The following is a 27677-nucleotide window of genomic DNA, read 5'->3' as shown; positions in this document are numbered from 1 at the left end:
CTTCTGGCCTGCTGTGAAGTCTGCTGGAAACAGAGCAAAGAATTCTCCAAGACCTCGAGAGCACTGCCGGGGGCAAGCTCACAGCCACCCCGAACTTTTGCTTTCATGGTCGCCTATAAACCGAATAAGTCTTAGAACATTCTTTCCTTCGCCTTTCTGAACTTGACATTCCCTTGGATCAGCGAGAGTGTGAGGGCCCTTCCTGGTGCACTGGAGAGTGTTTGCAGTGGCTCTTTGCCTGTCTCAGAAGTCGCTGGCTTCCCAGAGGGCACGCTTTCCTTGGGGTCTTGCAAAGGAGCTAATCCCAGCCTTACCTAATCACCCTTGGAAAGCTCCTCCCTCACTTCTGGACTCCTTCAGGCAGTTCTCACCCTGACCCAACATCAGAATCTTCTGGAGAGAAAAAAAAAAAAGATGCCTAGACCCCCTCCCCAGAGACTCTGATCCATGGGACGGCAGAGGGGCCCAGGCCCTAGTCTAAGGCTCCCAAGTGAATCTTCTGAGACCCTGGTTGGCTGGTGTCCCTTACCTGTAACGCTACACAAACTCGGGATTCTCTTTCCCAGGCCCCAGGGGGTCAGGCAGAGGAAACTCTCAGGGAGCTGGGTATCAGCCCACGCTGGTGGAAGCCACTCATGCCTGGAGCCTGCCAGACCCTTGTGTAATCTAGAAGCTCCGACCTCAGATCAGTGGTGGCCTCATATGCAAAGCCTCCAGAGACTTCGTCCCTCAACACCCACCCCTCTCATCCTACCCACCCCCACCTAAGAAAAGTACAGACCACACTGTGAATGTCCCAGGGCAGCAACTATGAGTTCTCATCACTGAAGTCCCAAAGCCCAAATCGGTGTTTCCCACGTGAATGAATGAATTTGTAATACAATCCAATATAACTAATAATCACTATGTCTGCATCGTCATGGAAAATTAAGTCTCTTCTTTACATATCGCTTATAAAGCCAAAAAAGGAATAATTGGCTCAAAATAGCACTTCTCAAACCTCAATCCCTTGCTTATCATCTCCATGAATTTTTCCAGGCACTATTGCTTAGTTGATTACTATTACTCAATTTTTATTTAAGTAATTTCAATGGAAATATGTTAATGTCAAAAGAAATCTTATTGGGCTTCCCTGGTGGCGCAGTGGTTGAGAATCTGCCTGCCGATGCAGGGGACACGGGTTCGAGCCCTGGTCTGGGAAGATCCCACATGCTGCGGAGCAACTAGGCCCGTGAGCCACAACTACTGAGCCTGCGCGTCTGGAGCTTGTGCTCCGCGACAAGAGAGGCCGGGATAGTGAGAGGCCCGCACACCGCGATGAAGAGTGGCCCCCGCTTGCCGCAACTAGAGAAAGCCCTCGCACAGAAACGAAGACCCAACACAGCCAAAAATAAAATAAATAAAAAAAAAGAAACCTTATTACTAGAAGATAACATAGAAAAATATATTCATGATCTTGGGGTAGGTTAAAAAAAACAGTTTAAAAGTAAAACAAAAGTACTAAAGGAAAATATTGATGAATGGTCTATATTAAATTTAAGAAGACCTGTTACTCTAGAGACACAATTACTAGAATGAAAAGGTAAGCCAGAGTGTGAGAAGGTATTTACTATGCATATTAATAACAAAGGACTCACATCCACAATATTTTTAAGAAAAGCAAACAAACAAACAAAAAACCATCCTATAAATCAATAAGGAGAACAAGGAGCAAAAGAGCTGAAGAGGCATTCGCAGAAGAAGATATCTTAATGGTGAGTAAACATTAGTCATTAGCTTTCAGGAAAATGCAAATTAAGACCACAGTGAGATACCAGTACATACCCATGAATACAAATGCAACTAGAAAGACACAGTATCAAATGTTGGTGAGGAAGTGAAACAACACTGCTGGCACAAGTGTTAACTGGTACAACCAATTTGGAAAACTCTCTAGGAGTATTTACTACAGATCCTCACGCGCTATGACCCAGCAATTCTACTTCTAGGTATACATGCAACAGAAACACATTCATACGTATGCCAAAAGATTCATGCAAGAATGATCCTAGCAGAACTATATGTAATAGCCAAAAGCTGAAAACAATTCAAATGTCCACTAATATGAGAATGAATAAATTGTGGGATAGTCATGCAATAGAAAACTATAAACTAATGAAAATAAGTGAGCCATAGCTCTACACAACATGGATGAATCTCATAAACATAATATTGAGTGAAAGAAATCAGCCACAAAGAGAATACAGTGTATGATTCCATGAATATAGGCTCAAAACAGGCAAAAATCATCTCTGACAGTGGTTATCTGTGAGCAGGAACAGGAGGAAGGCCTCAGAGGTTCTGGTCATGTTCTGTTTCTGATCAAAATGACAGTTATAATGGTGCATTCACATTATATGGGAGTGGTGTAGGTGACAATCCAATAAGTTATATCCTTATGATTTCTAGACTTTTCTGTATGCATGGCACACTTCACTAATAATAATTTTTAACAGGCTTAGCTTTTCCTGACTATTATATCATATTAATACCAAACTAAGTCTATTTATCCAACTCAGAAAGAGTGAAAGAGAATTATGCTGAGGGAATAAAGCCAATCTCAAAAAATTGTATATTGTATGATTCCATTTATCTAACATTCTTAAAAAACAAAATTATAGAAACAGGACACAGATGAGTGGTTGCCAGAAGTTAGCGACTGGGGAAGGGAGGGTGTGGCTATAAAAGGGTAGCACCAGGAAGCCTTATGGTGATGGAACTGTCCTGTATCTGTGGTGTTTATTTCCATGAAACTACACGTGCGTAGGACCACGTACACACACATGCACACCCATACACACACATACATACCTGGTGGGGTCCGAACATGCTCTGTGGACTGTACCAACGCCAATGGCCTGATTTTGTTATTGTACCAGTTACCCAAAATGCACCAGAGGAAGCAGACTGAAGGGAGCACAAGACCCATTTGTTTGCAGTTTCCCGTGGGTCTATAATTACTTCAAAAGAAAAAGCTTTTTGGGCTTCCCTGGTGGCGCAGTGGTTGAGAGTCTGCCTGCCAATGCAGGGGACACGGGTTCGAGCCCTGGTCTGGGAAGATCCCACATGCCGCGGAGCAACTGGGCCCGTAAGCCACAACTACTGAGCCTGCGCGTCTGGAGCCTGTGCTCTGCAACAAGAGAGGCCACGACAGTGAAAGGCCCGCGCACCGCGATGAAGAGTGGCCCCCACTTGCCGCAACTAGAGAAAGCCCTCGCACAGAAACGAAGACCCAACACAGCCAAAAATAAAAATATAAATAAAAATAAATAAATTTATAGAAAAAAAAAAAGAATCTGCCTGCCAATGCAAGGGACACGGGTTCGAGCCCTGGTCCGGGAAGATCCCACATGCCGCGGAGCAACTAAGCCCGTGCACCACAACTACTGAGCCTGCACTCTAGAGCCCGCAAGCCACAACTACTGAGCCCACGTGCCACAACTACTGAAGCCTGCGTGACTAGAGCCCGTGCTCCGCAACAAGAGAAGCCACTGCAGCGAGAAGCCCACAAACCGCAATGAAGAGTAAACCCCTGCTCACCACAACTAGAGAAAGCTGGCGCACAGCAACGACGACCCAACACAGCCAAAAATAAAAACAAACAAATAAATAAATAAATTTATTAAAAAAAAAAAAGAAAGAAAAAGCTTTTTTAAGGGATCTTAAAAGGGACAACCTTCTCATAATGTGTTCAGGGTTATTTACCGTAATTCATAAAGTCGCCAGTTGTACAGAGGCATCGTAGACTCTGGGGAACTCCAGCTTAAAGTTTTGCAGCCTCTCCCAAACTCATCCTAAAAAACTATGAAGAGGCAGATAAGTAAAGACTGCCAAAAGTGCTTCAACCTAACGCCAGAGGTGGAAGAACATTCACCACATGTGAGTCCAATGGAGACAGTTGGGGAAAAAAATGGAGATGACCAGAGGAGGGACTGAAAAACCCTTCACCCCTCTTGCATGCCTCCATTTTGAAACCCAGGGTCTGCAGCAACTAGAAAATTGGACATCTATCTCTAAAGCCCAGATGGGGCTTTCTGAGGTGGCTGGGTGCTCACCTCTCCCCCCAGCCAAGTTTCTACAGCTGTTTGGATCAGAAGTTCTTAAAACACAACTGGACAGGAGGTAGGGGAGGTGTGGCAGTCTGACAGTGAGGGCACAAGAACACTGATAACCATGTATGAAGGTGATTACAGCTCCCCATGAATCCCATCAGATCACAGTGTCTAAGAACCAGCAGTGAGGGAAGGAGTTTGCACCTAAGAAGAGCAAAAACGTGTAAAAGATAAAAGGCTGCTAGAAAGTGGAAACTGTACTGGGGGGTTTGCCTGTTGACCTGGTCAACATCTGTAGATCTGAGGAAGGGCTTAGACTGTCCCCAGGGGAGAAAATCTGACTCATTCAAAGATGGGTAAAGAACAAAACATTAAAAGAGGTACACCATCCAAAAGACTCCAAAAGAAATAATGTGGTTTGATGTAATAACCAGGAAAATGTTGTTCACCCTAAGTATAGTGCAAGAGACATGGCCTCTACTTGCCATGAAAAGGATATGCTGAAAAAAAAAGATAGAAAATATTTAAGATAAGCCAAACATCAAGAAAACTAAAAATCCAAAGACAGAAATAAAACCTACAAGGAAAGATCTATTATTTTTGAACTAAGCTCTTTGCCAATGCAGTAGGGAAAAATAAATAAAAGCCTTGAAACATGGAAAGGAAAAAGAAAACTGTCATTATTTAGTGTACATTGATTCTGTACCCAAATCCAAGTTAATATATGAATAAATTTATAATTAATAAGAGTTTAGCAAAGTTGCTGGGTATAAAATCAACATTCAAACATCAACTGTACTCCTGTACACTAGAAAAAGAGAATTAGAAAACTGAAATTAAAAGCATCACAGGATGTCAATTATCTAAGAATAAATCTATTTAAAAATGTGCAAGGCCCATGTATTGAGATATATTTTGAAAGATCTAAGAAATACGGAGATATACATGTTCGTGGATTAGAAAACTCAATATAAATATGTAAATTCTCCCCTAATTGATTTTATGGAATTAATGCAACTCTAATCAAAATTCCAGGAGAGTTTGTAAAGAATTGACTACATGGTGTAAATGTGTGTGTGCGCACACACACTTTCAGTGGGTCAATAATAACCAAAACTTTTGAAGAAGAACAAATTCTGCTCTATCAGATATCAAGATTTATCATAAAGCTATAATAATTAAGAGAGTGAGGTATTTTATGTACAGGTAGAAAAATGAATTAATGATAAAGAAGAGAACTGGGAGCCTGAAAACAAAGCCAAGCATATATGGACACTTGATATCCAACACATACGGGCAGCACTGCAAAATAGTGGGGAAACAATTATTATTCCATTTGGGTTCTCACAAGAAAAAAAATTAAATTGAACTTCAATCTCATATCACAAACAAACAAAATCCATTCTAATATATCAAGACCTAAATGAGAAAGAGAAAAAAGGAATCAGAAAGCGTTAGAAAGTAGTATAAAATGTCTTTATGACTTTTTAAAAAGGAATTTCTTAAAGAAATCACAAATAGTAGCAACCATAAAGAAGACTGATATATTTGACTACATCATAATTAAGAATTTCTGTTTATTAAAAGAGCCCATAGGAACAAAAATTAAGTCACAGAAGCAAAGAACATATTTGCTACAAATGCTATAAAGTCAGAGCTCATACTTAGAATGGATAAATCTATGTGAAAAACATTGAACAGGAACTTCACCCCAAAAGACAAATAAATATATGAAAAGATGCTCAACTTCATTAGCAATTAGCAAATGTCAATGAAATCACCGTGAGTTAACCATTATACACCCAGTAGACTGGCAAAATATTAAAGTCTGATCATACAACAGTTGTTCAGGATGCGGAGCCATGGCAGCCCCACACCATGCTGATGGGAAATTAGGATGCAATGGCCATTGAGGAAAACAACTGAGCATTTGTTCAACAGTCAAGTTGAACCCAGTCATTCCATGCCTAACTGTATACACACCAGGAGAAACTCAAGCCTGTGGACACTACGATGTGTGTGCAAGAATTTTCATTGGCAGCACTTTTCATAAAATATAGAAACTGCAAACAAGTCAAATGTCCTTCAACATTAAAATGGATAAAGAAATTGTTATGTATTCCAATGATGGAATGGAAATGAATGAACCAAACAAGTATAACACTGATAGAATGATACACGACATGACTGAATATACACGGTATAATTTCACTTATATAAATTCCAAAAACAGGCCAAACTCATTTAGAAATACAAACATTAAGTGGTAAAACTATAAAGAAAACTAAGGAAATGTTAACAAAGTTGGGATAGAGGTAACCTCTAGAGTTGAAGGGATAAAGATGTGATGGGGAGATTGACGATGCTCTACTTCTTGACCCAGGTGATGGTTACATAGGGATTGGCTTTATAATTATTTGTTAACAGAACATATATTTTATGGACTTTTTCTATATGTATGTTTTATTTCACAATAAAAGTAGGAAATATTCTATACAAAGCGGTACAAGCAGAAATACTACTGCAGAAAATCACATCAGTGATGGGGTAACAAACGTGTAAAGATATCAGAATATTAAAAGGACAAAAAAACTGAAAACAAATTTAAAAAAGGAGAGAAGTAACACTGAATTTTTTTGACGGATGGGGCACTATAAAAGAGACACAACTCCTTATAATACTAAACATACTCTTATCATATGATCCAGCAGTCACGATCCCTGGTATTTACTCAAATGAGCTGAAAATTTATGCCCACACAAAAACCTGCACATGAATATTTATAGCAGTTTTATTCTTAACTGCCAAAATTTGGGGGCAACTGAGATGTCCTTTAATAGATGAATAAATAAACAAATGTATGTGGTACAGCCATATAATGGAATATTATTCCATGATCAAAAGAAATGAGCTCTCAAGCAAACCATGAAAAGACCTGGAGGAACCTTAAATGTAAATTGCTAAGTGAAAGAAACCAGTCTTTCAAGGCTACATACTGTATGATTCTAACTATATGACACTTTGGAAAAGACAAAATCTGGAGACAGTGGTTGCCAGAGGTTTGGGGGAAGGAGGAATGAATAGGATGAACACAGGAGACTTTTAGGGCAGTGAAACAATTCTGTATTATACATGGTAGATACATGTCATTACATCTTCGTCCAAACCCATAGAATGTTCAACAAAAAGAGTGAACACTAATGAAAACTATAGACTTTAGTTAATAAGAAGGTATCAATACTCTTAATGCACCACACAAATGCAAGGTGTTACTAATAGTAGAAACTAGAGCAGGAGGGGAGGTATATGGGAATTCTGCACTTTCCTCTCATTTTTCTGTAAATGTGAAACTGCTCTAAAATAAATGAACAAATAAGTTTCAAAAAGAAAATATATTAATGGAGTGATGATATCTTGAGAAATAAAATTTATCAATATGAACTCAAAAGAATAAAAAAACCTGATAGATCAAGAACCATGAAAGAAAGTAAAGAATTATCAAAGAAATTCTTCTATGGAAAGTGCCCAGCTCAGATGAATTTATAGCCTAGTTCTTTCACACTTTCAAGGAACAGATTATTCTATGTTCCTACACGGTTCAGGCCTTTATAAAAGATAATCCAAGCTTAAACAAAAATTTTTAAATTGCTATATAGCTTCTTTAATGTCACATAAAATAGATTTTTTAAGTCAAAAAGTAGTATTAGTCATAAAGAAAGTCAATACACAATAGGAAAAAAAACCACAGTTCTCCAGGAAGATGAAACAATTTTAAACTTGTAGGCATAGGCTAAAGGGAACACTCCTTCACTCCTGGCTTCCATGAGGAGGGATGTTCCTGAGGGGAGTTCCATACCTCTCTCTGCCACCTGACTCACTCTGCCCTTGGGGTAACCTGTCTGACTGGTACACAGGCACCGATAAATGGTGTGTATAGTTCAGCTCTGCCCTCCCCTCCTCCCTCTTGGAAGCAGGATGCCCTCGGGGAGCATGGTTCCACTTTTCCTCACAGGCTCTACTTCTCTCGGGGGAGCAATGCCCTGGTCTAGAGCCGCCTACAGCTGGGAGTGGGGATGCCTGCACCTTTTGGGGTTCATTCACACCCATTTGGTTCTCGTGCCAAGACACATTTTCCAACTCAGCTTCTATCAGAAGAAAGATGGCCAGTGCCCCAGTGAATGACTGATAGGAAGCTCATTCAATGGGACCTAATAAGGTAATAGTAACCCTTTTTGAGCATTTACCATGTGTCAGCCACTGTTGTGAGTGCTTCGCTCAAGTCATCTTATTTAATACTTATCCCAATCCTATGGGCATGTCCAAGTATTATCCCCCTTTTATATTTGAGAAAATTGAGGAACAAAGAGGTTAAACATCATGCCCAAGGTCAGACAGCTAGTGAGCCAAGGACTGGGCTTTGATCTCCACTCAGTTTGCTTTCAGAGTTCTTCACTACACTGTATTGCAATGTATCAATAGAGGGGCCCTGTCCTTCATATATAAAGAGCTCTTATAAATCAACACACACACACACACACACACACACACACACACCCCCTAATAGAAAGTGGGTAAAAGCTGATAAAAGCACAAGTTGGTATAAACTTTTCTGGAGGACAGGGATCACATCTGTGCAGTTCCTCCTCAAGGAAACAAGCCCAAGGAGTAGGTGAGCAAAGCCACGGACACCAGGATGCGGGGCAGAACTGCCCACATCAGGGAAGAACTGGAAACAACGTGAACATTAAAAAACACGATGATAGTCAGGAAACCATCATAAAATGGAAAATAATGTTACGTAATGTTGTAAAAGAATATTTTATGATGAGAAAGTAACAGCATATTAAATGAGAATAGAAGGTCACAAAATAAGACTAGTTCAATTTTGCAAAAAGCATGTGTGTGATCTATACACATACCTGTGATGTTGTTCTTGTACACACACACACACACACACACACACACACATACACACGGAGAGGAAAGATTGGAGAGACACACTCCAAAATGTCGACCATGGTTATCTCTGGAAGATAAGACTGTGGATTCCTTTCATCTTCTTCTTTGCATTTTTCTGTATCTTCCAAATATTCTACAAGGCCCATTCACTATTTTCATAGTTCAAAATGTCTAATAAAGCAGTAAAGAAATCAATTTTAAAACAACTTCCACTTCAAGTGGGTTAAATTTCTTTTTTTTTAAGTTTTAGCAGGTGACAAGGTGAATTGGGTTTTCTGCTAAATCCATCCAGAGTCAGCAATGTAGAATAAAGACGGTCTCACACAGAAGTTTTGAGAGGATGGAATGAAGGCTGACAGTGTCACAAGAACAAAACTCCAAGAGCGACAAGAGCACATGTGCTGGCCTCTGTCATGAGGATTCACAGGAGCTGCAGTACTAGAATCCCTCCTCCAATGATGGACTAGTGTGATCTTGGTCACCCAGAACCACAGCTGGGGTCAACTGGGTGATAGAAAGGAATGGAACCTTTTAGTGCCACCAAACCAGTGCTACTGACACATCAGAGCTCTGTTCCCTGACCCCTTGTCTGGGAGGTATTTCTAGGCCGGCAAGTCCACTGTGGCTCTGGTTTCAGACTGAAGCTTCTGAAGCCCATGGCCCTGGGCTGCCCACACGGTGTCAATCAACACACTCAGTGTGCCGTCAATTGCAGAGGGCGCGAGCCCAGGGCCCCTGATCTGACCCAGTGAAGACCCTGCCACAGCAAAACCACTGGAGGAAAAAATAAATCTCTCCAAAGTGCAAGAGGCTAGAAAAACCTCAGGGGACACAGGTTTCATTTTAGAGATTGAAGAAGAACTTTTTAGACATGTTTGAGATGGAGCTGAAAGTGGAAGAAGTAGCAAGGATGGAGGAGCCCTGGGTTTTCCAGTGTCCACATCTTTCAGGCTTCCCCACCAAGGCTTGTCCAAGAGGGTGGTGTGATTCTGTCCCAATTGCCACCCCTCGCTTCCCCTCTCACTTCCAAAGGAATCCGAAATACAGATGTGATCCTTTATCACAGCGTCTTCCAGGGCAGCTGAGACCATGTCGGCCCCGTCTCCTCCCAAATCAGGAATGTGGGACTCACTCCACTGCCCTCCACAGCTGTGCCAGACATCTGGGGGACGACCAAGCTGAGCCTCCGAGAGCCATCTGGCCCTGCAACAAAGGGCAAGGCTCACAGCAAGGGCTTCGATGAAAAGCCAAACTGTCTGTGATACAAAGGAAAACCCTCAAGTATCACACACACACACACACACACACACACACACACACACACAAGGTAGGTCAATCCCCAAGCACCGTACCTGCTAGAGGCCTCAAATCTCACCCAACCCAACACGAGGCAGAGTGCTGAGGGCGCTCCATTCACTGACATGTACTGCTTTGGGAAACCACCCTATTTCCATGATGGCAGGAAATCAAGCTTCTTTCCTACAGATCAAAGAGCACTTCCTGTGGAGGGCCAGTCCTGCTGATCTGGGCCATGGAGAATCCACTTCAACACGCATGGAACACCTGATCTCTACCCCAGAACACTAGTGCCGACACAGCGCGGGTGCGCGATAAACAGGTTTGTTACTCTGGTCAAGTGCTGCTGCTACCGACGCTGGGCATTTCCTGAGGTGAATCAGACAGGGAGCCTGCTCATAAACATTCACAGCCTCCCATGTCAGAAGAGCCATGCACAGGAATCACTGTGATGGCAGAGAGGAGAGGACCAGGAGCACAAGGAAGAGATACAGGAAAGCAAAAGACAGGTGATCAGGGCAGGCTTCCGAGAGAACCATCAAGTTCTAAGGCAGAGCCATCAAGTTCTAAGGCACAAGCCAGCAAGCTACAGCCCAAGTGAGGGCCAAACCCAGCCCACCATCTGTGTCTGTACGGCCCATGAGATAAGAACCGTTTTTACTTTTTTTAATGGTTATTTAAGTACCAACATAATATGCTCAAGTTTGCTTGTTGGCCCATAAGGCGTGTAATATTTACGATTTGATCCTTTAAAAATATCTGCCAACTCCTATAACTAAGGCATGAAAAGTCCCAAGACAGCAAATAAAAACCAGAGCTTATGTTTGCTGACAGCTTACTGTGTACACGCCACTCAGCACACATTATTTCATCTCCACAAAACCCTATAAAAGACATACTATCCCCTCTTTACAGAGGGATAGCAGAGGCCAGAAATAAGTCAAATCATGGTGGGCTCTGAATGGCAAGCAGGGAGTTATTCTGCAACCAATGCATGGTAAGTGACAGGGTATACGCTAAGTTCACTGCGATACTCTTTATAGCAGCAAAATATTGGAAACAACCTAAATGTCCTTCACTTAAGAGGTTAAATAAATTATAGAACATCCATTTGACAGAACACGATACAACTTTTTAAAAAATGAGGGTTTTCATCTTCACCGCATTTGTCAGCTATTGCTGTGTAACAAACCACCACAGACTCTCAGTGGCACTTATTCCTTAGTTGTCTACAGATCAGCTGGACTCAGCTGGTGGCTCCAGGCTGCAGACTGGGCCCATATCTGCTTCACTCATCTCCCAGGCTCCTTGGACCAGTGGCCTAGATGCATGCTTTCTTCTCATGGAGATGGCAGGGTGCAAGGAGCAAATGGAAACAAACAAAGTCCCTCAGCACAGAACTGGCACCTTGTCAGTCCACCTTATTCTATTGGCCTCACCTAGGCACATGGACCAGCCCAAAGTCAAGGGGCTTTCACCTTTTGTGAAGGGAACTGAGAAGTCATATGGCAAAGGCTGTACATATAGGGAGAGGGGAAGAACTACACCAATAATTCAACCACTGCATATGCTATTATAGAACAATATCCAAGATGTATTTTGGAGACTCGCCACAGCTGACACTGATCCTTAGTCATGCTGACAGCCACGTACATAATCTCTCCCTTAAAGCTCAGATTCCCTCAGGGTGAGTCTGAAACAGGAGGGAAGGGGACTGGGCACAACCTTTAAAAGAATGACATGGCCATTGGGGACACGACAAAAACTAGTTAGAACCAACTAGGTCCAAGATGGCCAAAGATTCGACTTCCAGTGGGCCCAGAAGATTCGACTTCCAGTGGGCCCAGAAGATTCGACTTCCAGTGGACCTTGAGCCTCATCATACGCTCACTGTAATATATTAGCTGCTAAATGACACACCCACTGGTGCCATGACAGTTCCGAGGCTAACCATAAAAGGCCAAAAAGTGGGCGGTGGCCCAATTCCTGGAAATCTCCACGCCTTCCCCAAAATAGTTGGAATAATCCTCCCACTCATTAGCCTATGAAATTACCCAGCCCATAAAAACTAACCACCCCATTATTTGGGGGCTTCTCGCCTTCTGAGATGGCCCACACTCTGTCTCTGAAATGTGTGTCTCTCTAAATCCACTTCTTACCTATCACTTTGTCTCTCACTGAATTCTTTCTGCAATGAGACATCAAGAACCTGGGCTTCATTAAGTGCTGAGACCAGGTCTGTCACCTCAATTAAAAGACAGTGGGTTCAAGTCCCAATCTGGGTTGTGCGGTTTCAAATCCACATCTAACACGAGCCCTTTGATGCCAGTCACTCACATAACTCAGTGTGGTTAATATCTGTACTGCCCACCGCCCTGAAAATGAAGCAGGAAACATCTGTTCCACCTGTCGCCTTGCACGTGATGTAGGTGACATCTGGTCCACCTGCCACCTTGGACACAGTGTAAGTGACAGCCACCCTCCCACCCCTTCATTCTGCCCCATCTCCAGCAAGGCCCCCACCTCGACCACAGGAGATGCTGAGAGAATGATGGATGCGGGGTCCTGAGCCTGCCCAGCTGTCCATCCGAGGCCCTGTTCTGCCCAGCCCCACCCACAGGTGTCCCCTCCTGGTCCAGACCAGTGTTCCTAACTGCTGTGCCACCTGCCTCCTGCACATGACCTCCCCTCCTCACCATCTCTCTCCCTTCCATATTTGCATAGCAGGGCCCACACAGCTTCTCTTCCCCCCCAGGGTTGCCCTCAATTCTGTTTTAATAGAAGAGCAATGTGAACAAGGCTCACAGGCCAAAATCACGTCCAGGGCACTCAAAGAATCAGAGCCAGAATGGCTGCCTTTGAGACCAGGGGTCCCAACTGTTCAGACAGGGCTCTGAGGTGAAGGGCGGGGGAACAATCCTGAGTGGGCCAGGGTGGGGAAGGAGAATGTTCGGGTGGCAGAACAGGAGGCAAGTGTGGACTTCAGAGTGTACGTGTACACACACGTGTGTACAGAAATGGGCCTTGAAAAACCTTTGTGAAAATGCCTTTCAAAATTGTACCAACTTCCAATTCTGGTAATGGAGAAGTAAGATAATTCAAACCAGCCCTTGTGCTAAAGCTACTAACAAAACTGGAAAAACTATTTTTAAAATATGTTTGAAAGCATCTAAGAATTAAGACAAGAAAGAACTCTCTGGCCCAGATCTGACAGCAGCAGAACCCAGAGAGGTGAGGCCAGACTAGAAGCCGCTTTAGCCCTGTGACTTGTGATCCTGAGAAACAGCTGGTGTTTTATCAGCCTGCTGGGGCAAGGGGACAAACAGTCATGCCCGAGGCCCACCCAAGGTGGGAGTCTCACTACCACCCATTTAGTTGAAACCCCAAAGGCCCACGCTCTCAGGGTGAACCGGCAGGAACACAGCCTTAGCCCCCCTTGGGTCCTCCACACACCGTCCTGATATGCTGGGCCCTCCCAAGGGCAATGTGTCCAGTGCACACCTGCCCACTTTACGATGGAATAGAATTCTCAGTTATTAAGTGATCGCAGAAGTTCACTGTTGTGGCACTTCTGTTTTTGTTTTAGGATGCACTGCTAGCCATATCTATGATTTCTTTGATGGCAAGTTCTTGGTTAGAAACACAGCCCCAGATCACTACACTCTGCCTTAAGGGAGCACACAATTCCCTTTGTGACAATCAACTCTGTTACAAGGTTTATGGGCTCACGCGGCAACTGAAATCGGATCCTGCCTCTATAAACGCAAATTTGTAAAATGCTCTATTTATTTCAAGCAGCTGTGCTGCTGAGCAGAAACCAGAAAATCTTGGGTTCAAATCCCTGTTTTACAACTTGCAAACTGCATAACGGTAGGCAAAGGATCCATATTATTGAGTCTCATTTTCCTCATCTGTGATGACGACGATGATGATGATGATGACAATAATAATAATAATATCCACAATACTCAGAGGGACATCAGGAGCTGTGACGTACAAGGCCCAGTGCTTGGCAACTACTGAGAGCTTAAGTGCTTAATACATGTTCACTATTACTAATATCAGCAGAAATGTCATCCTAGATACCATACTTTAGAGTAACAGAGATAGGATAAAGGTAATTGTAATAGTTAATAATAATAGTAATAGCTCTAGCTAGTGGGTCAGAGTTTGTCCATGAGTCTAGAACTAATGGCTTTGACCATCCTAAGGTAAGTAATTAAAGGACCAATATTTTTACATGATTGTAAAATGCCAGGCCTAGCGTTACATGCTTTGGAAGTAGAAGACTTGACCTCTGACACAGGAGGCCCTGGGTTCGGCTGGGAGATAAGAAATGCACACACAAGGCTGTGGGCAGGCCCCACAAGAAAGGAAATGATGTTGTCTTCGAGGGGGGAGGGGGAAGGGCAGGGAAGGCAACCAAGAGCTCCAGGAAATTCAGAAATGACCTTAGTCGAGCAGATGGGGAAAACATGGCTGTGAGTTACTGTGCGCAGCAGAGGAGAGAGCCTGTGAATGTTCTCAGCCCCGTACGGATGGTCCAGAAGGGGCAGCAGCCCCCAGGCAGACCCGTGCCCGGGACTCGGCTGCTGCGCCGGGGCCTGCGCCCTCCCAGGGCCGGTGACGAAGCGGGGGCCTCACTCACCCTCTCTGACAGCGTCACGGGCCACAGGGACCCTGTGATCATCACCGGCAGCCTTCTCAGAGCTCTTGGTTTTCACGCCTTTTCTGTTGCTCTTTTTACCTAAAAAGAATAGAGAGAGAGAAAGAGATGCCTTTACTGTCACGTATGTCAGAATCATCCCAGGCTGCTGAGGACTCAACCGTCTTCTCCTACAAAGCAGCCGTCTCTACCCTCTGCCTTCCCGGACCCCAGTGAAGGCACCTTGGACTCTGAGGGGCTGGTGGTTAAAGGAAAGGAAGCGTGTTATTGTGAACACCCAGGGAAATAAACACTCCTAATGAAAACAATGCACACTTGCAGGTGGTTACTGTTCTAAGACCGCAAAACGTCCTGTGGAGTACCTCTGACCCTCCCTGGGGCCCCAAAAGTGACACCACGTCTAATTGATAAAACGGAGCTGGAACTCCAGACCTCTGACCCCGGGGCAAGATTTCCTACCATGCTGGGCTCCTCCCACCTAACTCTCCAAGGCCCCGGCTGGGTACCTGGAGGTGTGATGATGCTGCCCACCAATTGGAGGGACTCCTTCCTGGAACCCAGGGTGTCTGCCTGCTGGTGCCCCGCTGGCCCGTCCAGCTTCCTCTCACACTGGACTCTTTCTCTGCTCCACAGACACTGGCTTCCTTTCAGCCTTCAGTTCGTATTTCCTGCCCACCAGAACTCGGCATGTGCTGTGCCTCCTCCTGCAACATCCTTCCTTCACTCTCCATCTATTTAACTCCTGTTGATCCTGCAAATCCAAGCTCGGCCATGCCCTCTTTGAGATGGTTTTCCTGAACTCCCCACCTACATCAATGTCTCCTTGGATGGGCTCTGAGAGCACCTGTCTTTGGTCAAGTTGCCTCTGTGTGGAGCCTGAGGCAGGGGTTCGGTGCAGGTGAGGTACTGAGGGAGGGCTCCAAAGAGAAAAGAAGGGAGGAAGCAAGATGAGGCAGAGGAAGGAGCTAAGCTAGGCTGTGTTCCCAGGCAGAGTCTAACTCAGCTTGATCCCATAGGGAGCTCTGGAGCTGGAACTGCACACAGTGTTGTCCCCACCTTGAGATAAGGGGCCACCTTCCCCTATGCTGGTTAGCCTCTGGCTACAGACTGATCTACTGCGGGGGACGGGTGTGTGTGGGGTGGTGGGAGTTGTCGCCTTCCAAGGATCATGCTCCAGAGAGGGAAGCAGCTGTGAGCCATCACAGCCAAGCCCCAGCAGCTGTGGGATGGGTGTGCCAGTGGGAAACAAGGACCTGGGTGTGGTGTCAGCAGCCCCCACTATGGTTCTGCACACCCGTCCTGTGTAGCATTATCAAACACATGTAACATATGTTGTTCTGTTCATGGGGGCAGGAACTGTGCCTGGTTTTGCTCACTGCTCTCCCTCCAGAGTCTGGTTAAGTCTGTGAGGAACAAATGATCATGAATGACTGTGAGTCAATGAATGACCAATGAGACAACAACAAGAGGAAGGGAAGGTCTATGGAGAGAGATACTTAGTTTGCATTTTAAAAAGCAAGTTGAAATACCAAAAACATCTAGTGGATTGTGCCAATTAATGAAATCATTTCAGGTAGTTCTAGAGTCACCAAAAAAAAAAAAAAGATATTTATCAAGAAAACCTTAAATCTTCAAAAAATTCAAGGGTGCACTGGGCCCAGCCACAGGCAATCCTCTCTCCATCATATTCTTGGGTGATACCTGCTGGGCATATCTTTCATTTTTCATGTAAGCTAAAAAAAAAAAAAAAAATCACAAAATTAAATGTCCTCCTCGGGTCAAGGAAATCAATAAACCAAAACATTCAGAAAGGCCAGAGGAGGAAGACTGCCAATCTGAGCGCATCTGATGACATCAGCCTAATGTCACCTCGGCATCTGTCCCATTTTTGTGGGTAGGAATGTCAGCCCGGTGACCTCCAAAGATGACTTCTTCTGAAAGAGCCTGATCGAGGGTCTGTAAAAATCTTGATTGTTTGGAAAATTGGGTGCCACAACTTTTGAGAATGAAGCGTCTGATTTGGCAGAAAGATAATACGTTAAGGGAAGAAAAAGTTTTACAAAATATGAGAGGAAAAAGCCATCCAACCCCTCCCTGGAAGCCCGCATTCATTGCAGGCCTTCCCTCTGCCTGGGCAACCTCTACGGGGCCTCCATGGGCAACATGGGAGACAGAGTCAGAGGACACAGCCCCACGAACACCCTCAGCCTCACTCCCCCGGGCTGGACCCACGTCCTGTACTCAGCTCTGGGAATCCAATAATGGCCCAGATGTGAGGCAGATGTGCTATCAGCCCTGAGACCAACATGTGGGGAACAGAATCCCCACAGGGAGTGGCAAAGGGACAGAGAAGACAGGCAGGGCACCTGCCACCTTCTCTAGGGAAGACGCACTTCCAGGACATGTACCTACAGATCTGGTTCCGGCCCCAGGCAGCCAGGTTCTGCCACTGCACCGACCACGTGTGGCCTCGGGGGACCCACCTCACCCCTCCTATGCTAATTCCCCTCATCAGTGAAATAAGGAGACATGGTACCTGCCTCGGTGGAAGTTACGGAGAGGAAAGAGATGACATATATCAAAGCACTGAGGGCCGTGCCTGACCTGCAGTGACCTCTGAATAAAAGACAGCCTCCTGGGGCTTCCCTGGTGGTGCAGTGGTTGAGAGTCTGCCTGCCAATGCAGGGGACACGGGTTCGACCCTTGGTCTGGGAAGATCCCACATGCCGCGGAGCAACTAGGCCCGTGAGCCACAACTACTGAGCCTGCGTGTCTGGAGCTTGTGCTCCACAACAAGAGAGGCTGCGACAGTGAGAGGCCCACGCACCGCGATGAAGAGTGGTCCCCACTTGCCGCAACTAGAGGAAGCCCTCGCATAGAAAAAAAAAAAAAAGACAGCCTCCACCTTCTCATCCTTCATATTAGTCCCAAGTCCCCACCGTCACAAAGCACCATCCCAGTTGCTGGAAGAGTAAGAGCCAACACGTGAAGCATGAGGCATAATTTACAAGGCATTTTCACATAGATTAAAACATTCGATCTTGGCAAATACCCATCGAGGGCAGGAAGCTTGCTATGAACATTATTCTACAGAGCGGGACACGGAGGCTCAGAGGAGAAGAGACCCACCCAAGGTCACTGACAGAGCCAGGAGGCGGCAGAGCAGGGGCCTGACGCCAGGCCTAGGCCCTTCCCTGCCCCTTCTTCTCCTACAGCAAGAAAGGCAGCATATGGTCTGTACAGATGAAAGAAAGAGTGAAGTGGAAATAATGTACAGAGAAGGAGCCAGAACCAAATCAACATCTCCATCTGGGCTGCGTGACAAAACTGAATTCCTTAAAAGTAGCAAACTGAATTGCCAATGCAGGCCACATATTCTATTCTGGTCCATGGTGATAAATATCATGCTCCTTGATTGACAGGCAACTATTTTTTCCCCTCTCTATACTCGGAGCTTACAGTAGCAACCCCAGAATCTGAAAAAATTCTTTGCTGCATATTTGCATTTTCCCAAGAAATTCCAGCCCTATGGCACCTGCACTCCCTCTTGTGAAAGACGCAGCCGCAGCCCCAGCCCTAAGCTCCTTGCCTGGCTCTTGTGAAGGAATCCGCATGAGGAGGACGGCCATGCGGGAAACCAAGCCACTGCAGGTTCTCGGGAGCTCCCCAGAGAGGCAGCCTCGCGGCACCAGGACAGACAATAATTCCACTTTTCTCAAACACCATGGGACCAAGGAGGACCTTGCAGGTGAATGTGAAAAGCCGAAACAAAAGCAGTTAGAAACCTGTGCTCCCGGGACCTCCCTGGTGGTCCAGTGGTTAAGACTCCAGGTTTCCACTGTAGGTGGCGTGGGTTCGATCCCTGGTCGGGGAACTAAGATCCCACAGGCTGCACGGAGCAGCCAAAAAAAAAAAAAAAATCAGAAACTCGTGCTCCCTGTGTGTGTTAGCAAGAAAAGGATCATGACACAGGGAGGGGACAGCCTGTGTCCTTATCCAGTTCCCAAATCTGAGACAGTCAAGCTCTTGGCAGAAAGAGGTTTCCCAGGGATCAGGTGAAGCCTGAAAAAAAGGGGCTGAGTGGTTGAAGGACGTGCCTGCTTCCGTTAATGAGTGACCTGAATGGTCTGGGCTGGAGATGGAAGCACCAGTGCAAGTTTCTAAATACTTTTTTTACCAGGGCTGGACCAAAGTCAATCGATCAGTCAGTCAATCAATCAATCAAAAGCCCTCCCCTCCTCCTGCTCGGCTGGGTCTTCCCTGGGAAACTAGCTGATCAGACTGTGTCCCCCTCTGGGCTGGCCTTCCGTGCAGAAGAAAGACCTTGGTCTTGTGCAGAAGACTTGGCCTCCACCAGGGTCCCCAGGGCAGAAGGGACAGCCACTCCCAGCCTCTGTGCAGCAGCAGCCACCTTCCTGACCTGCAACCAAGTAAGAAGCCCTTAGCCTTTAAAGAGATACCCCGGTAACCACAGCAGGTGGGGTGTGCCAGCCCTGCAGGGGGCACTGCTGGTACCTGCTGGTCTCCATTTGGGTTCTGCCTGGAACCAGCCTGAGACAAGGCCTTGGGGGCAGGAGTGAATGTGAGAGGTGATTTCATGAAGCACAAATGAAGAAGTGGAGGGAGTGAGACTCAGAGAAGGAAACGCCCATAACCCGGGCTGCATTGCTAAGCGGGACCCATCAGGACTCAATGTACCTGGGGGACCTGAGGACACTGGGTAGAAGCTGCCTCTGACCTGTCCCTCGAAAGACTGCGAGGCTGTGCATCGACCTTCTAACCTCACACCACCTTGGGAAGCTTATTATCATTATTATTATTATTCCCCTGTCACAGTGAGGAATTCGAGGCGTGAAGATGTCACACGTGCCCATGAGTGGCAGAGCCAGATTTTGAATCTCTCTGAATGCTGAAAAAACTATGCCAAACCCTTACATGTTCCTCTCATGGATCAAGTGTTCCATAAAAATCTAGAGTCTTAAATTAAAATAGAGTCTTAAATGAACATTTGAAGGTGTCTTGTGTGGCCCTGACCATCCTACGATACCCAGATCAGTAGTCGATGGGATCCCAGCCAGTTACGAACACTAGCCCTTCCTGTAGCCATCCAAAGCCACCCCAGTTTTATGGGTTTCATGATCCCAGAAAAGCAGCGATGGGGGCAGGGACCTCAGAAGGCCACAGAAGGCAGAGCCATTGCTGGAGGCGCAAAACCTGAGAGCTCAGGCTCCCTGGCCACCTCAGACATCCAGCGGAGACCCCCACCTCAAAAATCCAGGTTCCAAGGGACTTCCCTGGCAGTCCAGTGGTTAAGACTCCATGTTTCCACTGCGGGGCGCACGGGGTCAGGAACTAAGATCCCGCATGCCGCGTGGCGTGGCCAGGTTCCAGGGCCCAGGCTGCTGTTGCCATGGGACTAAAGGCACCATCCACCATGAGACCTGGCAGCCAGGGATGCTCGGGGCACGCAGGAAACACGTTGGCTATTTTCAAGAACCACAGCATCCAACCCAGCTTCCCCAAACACGCAAGTGTCTGTCCCTTCATTATCCACGCACAAACCCTAGTTTCTGGAACCATGGGCACAGTCGAGAGGAGATCTGCCAGCGCGAATAGCTGACTTTGGAAAGCATTTTGGAAACAGAGGTGGTGTCTTAGAAAGCTGCTTGCTGATGTACATGAGAAGATCTTTTTTATAAAAAGTCCTTTCCCTTGGAATTTTGTAGGGAGTTGGACCAAACACTTTGGAGTTAACTCTTCAAGAGAACATATAATACCATGATATAAAGATTTCTTGTTATTTGTTTAGGTGTGCTGATAGCCTTGTGATTGCTTTTAAAATATATAGTGAAATATTTACAGACACATTCGTCTAATCCTCACACTCCAGCTTTGCCCAACAGAAGACATTTCCATCCGAAGGCCAAACCTTGCAAGACGCCCTGAAGAGTGTTGCAGCAAAAGCTTAAAAGTGAAGCTCTTTCCAGCAACTAGCTGGCAGCGCATAACAGAAAGGGCTTTGTTTACAACCAAATATGCTCAAATAACAACTCTTTGATTATCGCCGCCTGCCCGCCCCCCACCCCTACCCCAAGCCAGGGCAACACAGTACAAAGTGCAAACTCTCCAGTTCTGGGCACAGACATACGAACAAACATGGCTCGCTGCCCACTCTGAGAATTCCATGGACTCAAGACCGTGGACCAAAACCATGGGTGCAATGCAGGCGGGCGTGTATTCCAACAGAGGCACATGCTCCCCAGTCCTTGAAGAAAGCAACAAACAAGCAGGAACCCAAAAGTTAAAAGCTACTTCTAACCCAGTGGAGGGGGGAGAACAAAACATCTTCAAATCACCTATTAAGAGTCTTGTTTATCAGCTTGTTTGTTTCTTACTACCACTTGTTGGGAGGGAAAAGGCAAATCAGTTATATAACTATGGTTTACTTCTCTGTTCCATTTTTTTCTCTACAAAAAGTATGGCTCCAAACCAAGTCCATCAATTTGGAGATGACATGAGAAGTACACCCCAAGTCCACTCCCATGCCCAGAATGTGGTCCCTCATCTCACTCTTCACCCTGGGATGATGAAAACTGGGGCCAGGAGACTCACTCTTTGGACCTCAAAGCATTCCAACTGCAGGGATCTAGAAAATATTGAATTTGGCTAGAATAAATGGAATTAGAGAGAAGCAGCTTGCCAGGTCCCTGTGAAGAAGAACATTCTAGCAATCAGTACTATTTATCCAATGGATAAGCAACCTCGCAAGGTGGTGTGCGCCCATCAGTGGAAACGTGTGAGCCAAGACTGGTGTTGAAGTAAACTTCCAGGCCCAAGATGGAGTTGCTCTTACCCAGGGCGCCACATCAGCAAACAAAACTTAGATAAGCTTCCTGTTCCTAACAATCTCCTCTTAGTCAGAAATAGTTAGCCAATTCCCAAATGCCAAGCCAACTCTGGGTCTTCTCACCCCAAACAAAGTGGACTGTGTCACCCCAGCCAACCAGATATTTTCTATGTTCTTCTTCCTTGTTCTTTATTCTTTGTCCTATAAAAGCTTCCTGCCTTCTGCCCCATTTTGCCGTTCTCCACAAGGAGACTGTCCACTTCACGAAAGTGTTAAAAGAAGTTTATATCACCTAAATTGTCTTCTTTAATCCTTTTTTAACACCGAGCAGCCCACTGTCGGAATCTTGCAATAAACAAGAACTTGCATGCAATGAACACTTAGGTTCCTTGAAGTTCTAAAATTCTGGGAGTTACTGATGTTCGCAATGAGGGCCTCAGAAATTTTATGATACTGAGTCCCACTCCACCACAGAAAAGGATTTCAGTTCTGTGTCCTGATGGTGGTGATGGTTACATGAATCCACAGATGTGAGACAATGCAGAGAACCACCCCCCCCACACACACACACACACACACGAGTGCATGTGAAAACCAGGGAATGTAATCTAAAAGTTAAAAGTATTGTACCAATCTCAATTTCCTGTTTTGATATTGTACATAGCAGTGATTCTCAACCCACTGGTGCCATGTGACAATGTCTAGAGACATTTTTAGTTGTCACAACTCGGGGGAGGGTGCTACCAGCATCTAGTGTGTCAAGGCCAGGGATGCTGCTAAACATCCCACAATGCACAAGACAGCCTTCGCCCTGAGACACACGCGCGCGCACACACACACACACACACACACACACTAGTGGCCCCAAAATGTCAATACTGCCAAGGTTAAGAAATCCTGCACTGTAGTTCTAAAAGATGTTAGCATTGGGGGAAGCTGGGAAAAGAGTATACAGCAGTGGTCCCCAACCTTTTTGGCATCAGGGACCAGTTTCACGGAAGACAATTCTTCCACAGACGGGGGGTGGGGGGATGGTTTCGGGATGATTCAAGCGCATTACATTTATTGTGCACTTTATTTCTATTATCATTACATTGTAATATATAATGAAATAATTATACAACTCACCATAATGCAGAATCAGTGGGACCCCTGAGCTTGTTTTCACTTGCCACTCCCTGATAGGGTTTTGGTATGAATCTGCAAGCAACTGATTATTATGGTCTCTGTGCAGTCAAACTTCTCTGCTAATGATAATCTGTACCTGCAGCCACTCCCCTAGCATCACTGCCTCAGCTCCACCTCAGATCATCAGGCATTAGACTCTCATAAGAAGCGTGCAACCTAGATCCCTCGCATGCACGGTTCACAGTAGGGTTCGTGCTCCTATGAGAATCTAATGCCGCCACTGATCTGACAGCAGGCGGAGATCAGGCGGTAATGCGAGTGATGGGGAGCGGCTATAAATACAGATGAAGCTTCGCTCGATCGCCCGCCACTCACCTCCTGCTATGCCACCTGGTTCCTAACAGGCCACGGACCAGTACAGGGGACCCCTGGTATACAGGATCTCTCTGCACTATTTCTACAATTTCCTGTGAGTCTATAATTATTTCCAAATAAAAACTTTTTAAAAAATTTAAGATTCCACTCTATTCAGCATATCAGGGCTCTACTTCTCCGGAATCTGTCAGCCACTCGTGGAAAAATGCAATGCTCTCAATTAACCAAAGGATTCAGCTGTCCAAGCCACTTCCAGGAGAATGCCAGCCCATGACATCCATTGCACATTTCTGTGGTAGCATGAAAGAACAGTCAAGGGGCAAAGTCAAACTCACACCAAGATCAAATCCCCAATGTCCTTGGCTCCTTAAGTAAACCTTCCTATGGGATTCAGACAAGACTCCCTCCTAGACCCTGACGCACAGAACATGTGCCTTCCATCTTCCCTTGAGCCCAGCCTTTATGCAAGATACAGGCTATCTGGAAAATATTTTATCATCTGCAAAGACAAAGCACATGACAGACTTTTCAATGAGTAGTTATATATGCTTTCACATTCTTTTCCTTCTCTAAATCTAACCTCTCACTCCCACCTCAGTGTCTAGACAGTGCCTGGTATGTAGCAGGCACCATCTACCCAGTCCAGAAGTTCACAACAAACAGAAACGAATGCTTCTATTATATCACGGGCAGTACATATATCAAGCCACCCCTTAAGGGGGGCAAAATCATTTCCTCTTACTGCAATTTAACTGCACAAACTATCACTGACCCCCCCCTCCCAATCAAAGTCAGTCTTAACCAAGCTCCCCCACTTGGGGTCCAGGGTAAAGGGTTCCAGTAGTCAAGTGCCAAAAAAAGCGGAGTGGGGAGAACAGAGTTGAAAGTCTGTGACCAAGGTCACACTTTGTTTGTCAGAGTCGGGGAGCTCTGAAAAGCCCCACAGAATTTATTAGAAACACACACTCTAGGCAGGAGGCCTGGAGGCAGCTCTCCAGAAGCTGAGTCTCTGGAATTTCCAGGGCCCTGTTTTTATTTTGGGGAATCAGCAATACAGCCCTCAACACACCTGCAATAACCTTCTCCAAGCCGCCAACTTTGGTGTGTTCCAGGAGGGCGGTGCCGGGGCTGTCTTGCGCTCCCCTCCCCCAGGACCTCACCCAGCACCTGATGTTGGAAAGGTTCTCCGTAAGGACCTGCGGAATTATGAAGAACTCACAGAAGGACTAGCACAGCCACAAGCTGACACACTGCAAGCTTTTGTTGAAAAGCTCATCAAACAACTGACACGTAAGGTAGCAGGCACTAGTCGTCTTGGGCGGATAAAGATGCTGAAGTCCAGGAAACTGAGTGCTGAGCCCCAGACCCGGGCGTTAAGTGCAGTCCTCAGACTCTCAGTCTGGGGCTTCTTCCATGCTCCCCTTGTCGTCCCCCCCAGTAAATACCAGAACCTAACAAGTGTGTCTCCCACCCACCTCCCCCAACCATGCCCAGCGCTGTGCTAACCACGTAGCAGACACTAAAAAAACAAAAACCCATGCCAGCTTGATTCAAACTACCAAACAAAAAAGTTCTTGAGTTAAAAGCACAGGAGAAGGGCTTTCAAATCTCCCACGCCAGCGAGTGACCCCAAGCAGCTTGCCTACGTGGTCAGAGCCTCAGTTTCCTCATCTGTAAAGTAACAAGAATACCCACCCCTCAGAGCCCCTGAAAGAATTAATGAGACGGCTGTCCATAAATCTCCTAATAAAGTCACAGCGGATGGTCTACAAATATGAGTGTCTTTTCCCACTCCTATTCCTGTTACTAAACCAGTATGGTTTTTACAAATCTTAATGTTCATAATCCCCCAGAAAATATAGGAAATTCCGGATGGCTCTGTTTAGGGTTACACAACTCACAGAACTGCCTGCAGATGTACAGAGTCGCCCACAAACTGAAATATGGCAGGACTCCCCCTCCAGGTAAGTGCAAAGGAGCTGCTGAGATGGGCCCACACACTCAAGAGTTCTGGGCCGCCATCTCCACTCCTTCCCCACTGCCTCAGTGCTATCTTTTGTGAACAGTTTAACCAAACAAAGGTGATGCCTTTCATGCCAGGAGCTGTGTAATGGTGCCACTGGCATGTATCTCCTTTCAAGGAAGGTGGTTACAAGGCCGGAGAATTTGGCCACAATCCTGCCTCACTCCTCAATCTTTAAATACTAGGACCGCAGCCCTCTGCAATTTGAGCAAAGAACATTTGGGACAATGAAGAGAAAGTCCCCCTTCTCAAGGAGTGTAAGAAACCAAATGGAAGTCATTTCCCCAAGACGGGGCAGGCAGAAAGTGGGGATGCAACTGAGGAGGCTGGGAGAGACGGCCGGCCGGCTTCAGGCGCCACTGGGCTTCCCTAACCCCTCCTCCGGCACAGGAGTCCAGCTGCAGCCCAAGGCTCCCCGACAGAGGCTCTGCCATCCTGCCCCTACTGGACAGAGGATTCAAGGGACCCACAGAAAGCAGGAGGGAGGGAGCCGAGAGGGGACCCTGGCTGGGGAAAGGCCACCGCTGAGCTCTCCCCAGAAGGCCACGGTGCCAAAACAGACCAACTAGTCACATCGCCAAATAGGAAATTCACTCTCAAGAAAACGCCCCGTGAGCAGACTGAAAAAGTAGGCAGAGTAGGAAGAAGTGTCCGGCAGAAAGATCCTTTGCCCAGGAAATTTCAAACTTGGGGCATGGGGACCAGCTCCCCAGGCAGCTTCCCAACTGCACAGTCTGTCTCTACCTGAGAGGGGACCGCCGGTCAGGTTTAAGTTCCAGGGCGCTCGGAGCGGCCCGCGGGATGCGCAGTGCAGTGCCTAGGAAGGGGGCGGGGGGCGGCGACGGGGAGGTTCACGGGTCTCTCATCCCAGACACACGGACAGCGAAGCCAGCTGTCGCCTCAGACCCGGCGGGCCGCCGCTGGGACAGGCGCACAGCCACGGGCGCCCCCTCGGGCCGCGCAGCGCAGAAAGTTTCTTACCTGGCGGAGGCGTCTCCGGAGCCAACTTCTCCCTCTTGGGCGCTTTCTTGGGCTTGGTCGCCTTCTTGGGCGGCCTGGGCTCGGACGCGCGCAGCTTCCGCTCCTCCTCCCCGGGCCCCGCGGGCAGCGGCGGCGAGAAGGGCTCGGGCTCCAGGCGCGCGTAGTAAGGCTCCCGGCTCCAAACCTCTTGCACGTAGTAGTCGGGGTCCTCGACGGCTGCGCCCTGGGCCGCGGCCCCGGGCAGGGCCACCGCCAGCAGCGCGAGAGCCAGCGCCAGCGCGGCGGCCCCCCGGCGGGCCATGCCCGCTCCTCCCCGCGCCCGGGGCAGGGTCACGGTGGACGGGAGCGCCGGGCGGGCGGCGGGCGCGGACAGCGGCGCAGGGCGGGGGCGCAGGGCAGGGGCGCCGGCCTCAACAGCGGGGCGCACGAGACGCGGAGGCGTCCGGCCGGCGGCGCGTGTGACCCGCTCTCTGGGCTGGGCTGGGCCGGGCTGGGCCGGGCTGGGCCGGGCCGGGGCGGGCAGGGGCGCGCCCAGACGCGGGGCGGGGGCAGGGGGGCCGGCCCCGCCCTTCCCTCCTCCCTCCCTCCCTCCCTCCCTTCCCTGCCGACCCCGCGGTGGCCGGCCCTGGGAGCCGGGTGTTGGGGGGGGGGAGCCCTCCACCCCATCAACTGTCTCCAAACCTCCCCCTTTGCCCGCACTCCCGAAGCCGGCCAGTGCTGGGCGCCTGCTTCCCCAGAGACTCAAAGGAGTTTCCATCTAGAAGGAACCTCGAGCCGTTTTACAGGTTGGGGAACCGTGACCCACGATGAGAAAGGATCGGCCCAAGGTCCTAAAGCAAATTAGAGCCCGAAGCCTAGTCTCCAGCTCTCCTGACCCCTACCCCGTCCCTGGCTCCACATCAGACACGGGTTCCCCACCTGCCAGACAGACCTTTCCTCAACCTGACCATGATCCTATTTCAGGAACTATGAATGAGGATCCCAGGTCCCCAGGGTTCCGAGGAGTAAAGTGTCGGGGGGGCGGAGCCCTGCTCCTGACTGAGAAGTGACCCTGTTGGGTGAGGAGAGAAGTGGAGTCATCCTACGGCTGACGTCCTGGCGGTCACAGGGCGCGTTTGGTTCATCGGTGAGCAGGTTCCCGTCTTCAGGGCAGGGAGCTCACACTACCTTTTGAACAAGTAGCTTATGTCCTTGGAAAACTTTGTGTTCATCTTTCAGGCTGGAATGTTGGGGACATGGGGCCTGCATTGGTTTTCTATTGCTGCTGTAACAGATTACTACAAATTTAGTGGTTTAAGGCAACACATACTT

General features: G+C 47.2%; 1 protein-coding gene across 2 annotated transcripts in view; it reads right to left on the bottom strand.

Moving 5' to 3' along the window:
• CPXM2 (carboxypeptidase X, M14 family member 2) overlaps positions 1–26862 on the bottom strand; it is a 129735-nt gene extending 102873 nt beyond the window's left edge. The window contains exons 1-2 of one of the 2 annotated variants that reach the window (XM_061185918.1): positions 26367–26862; positions 14995–15093 (exon numbers count right to left, since the gene is read on the bottom strand). In XM_061185918.1, the coding sequence (XP_061041901.1) occupies positions 14995–15093; positions 26367–26667 (400 nt within the window). In that variant the 5' untranslated portion in view covers positions 26668–26862. The remainder of the gene's footprint in view (positions 1–14994; positions 15094–26366) is intronic. The other variant, XM_061185849.1, reaches the window with a different exon arrangement.
• Positions 26863–27677: the final 815 nt, after the last annotated feature.

Source organism: Eubalaena glacialis, chromosome 1 (assembly GCF_028564815.1).
Source record: "Eubalaena glacialis isolate mEubGla1 chromosome 1, mEubGla1.1.hap2.+ XY, whole genome shotgun sequence".
Lineage (NCBI taxonomy): Eukaryota > Metazoa > Chordata > Mammalia > Artiodactyla > Balaenidae > Eubalaena > Eubalaena glacialis.
The sequence above is the reverse complement of the archived record's forward strand: the minus strand, read 5'-3'. Positions and strand labels throughout refer to the sequence as shown.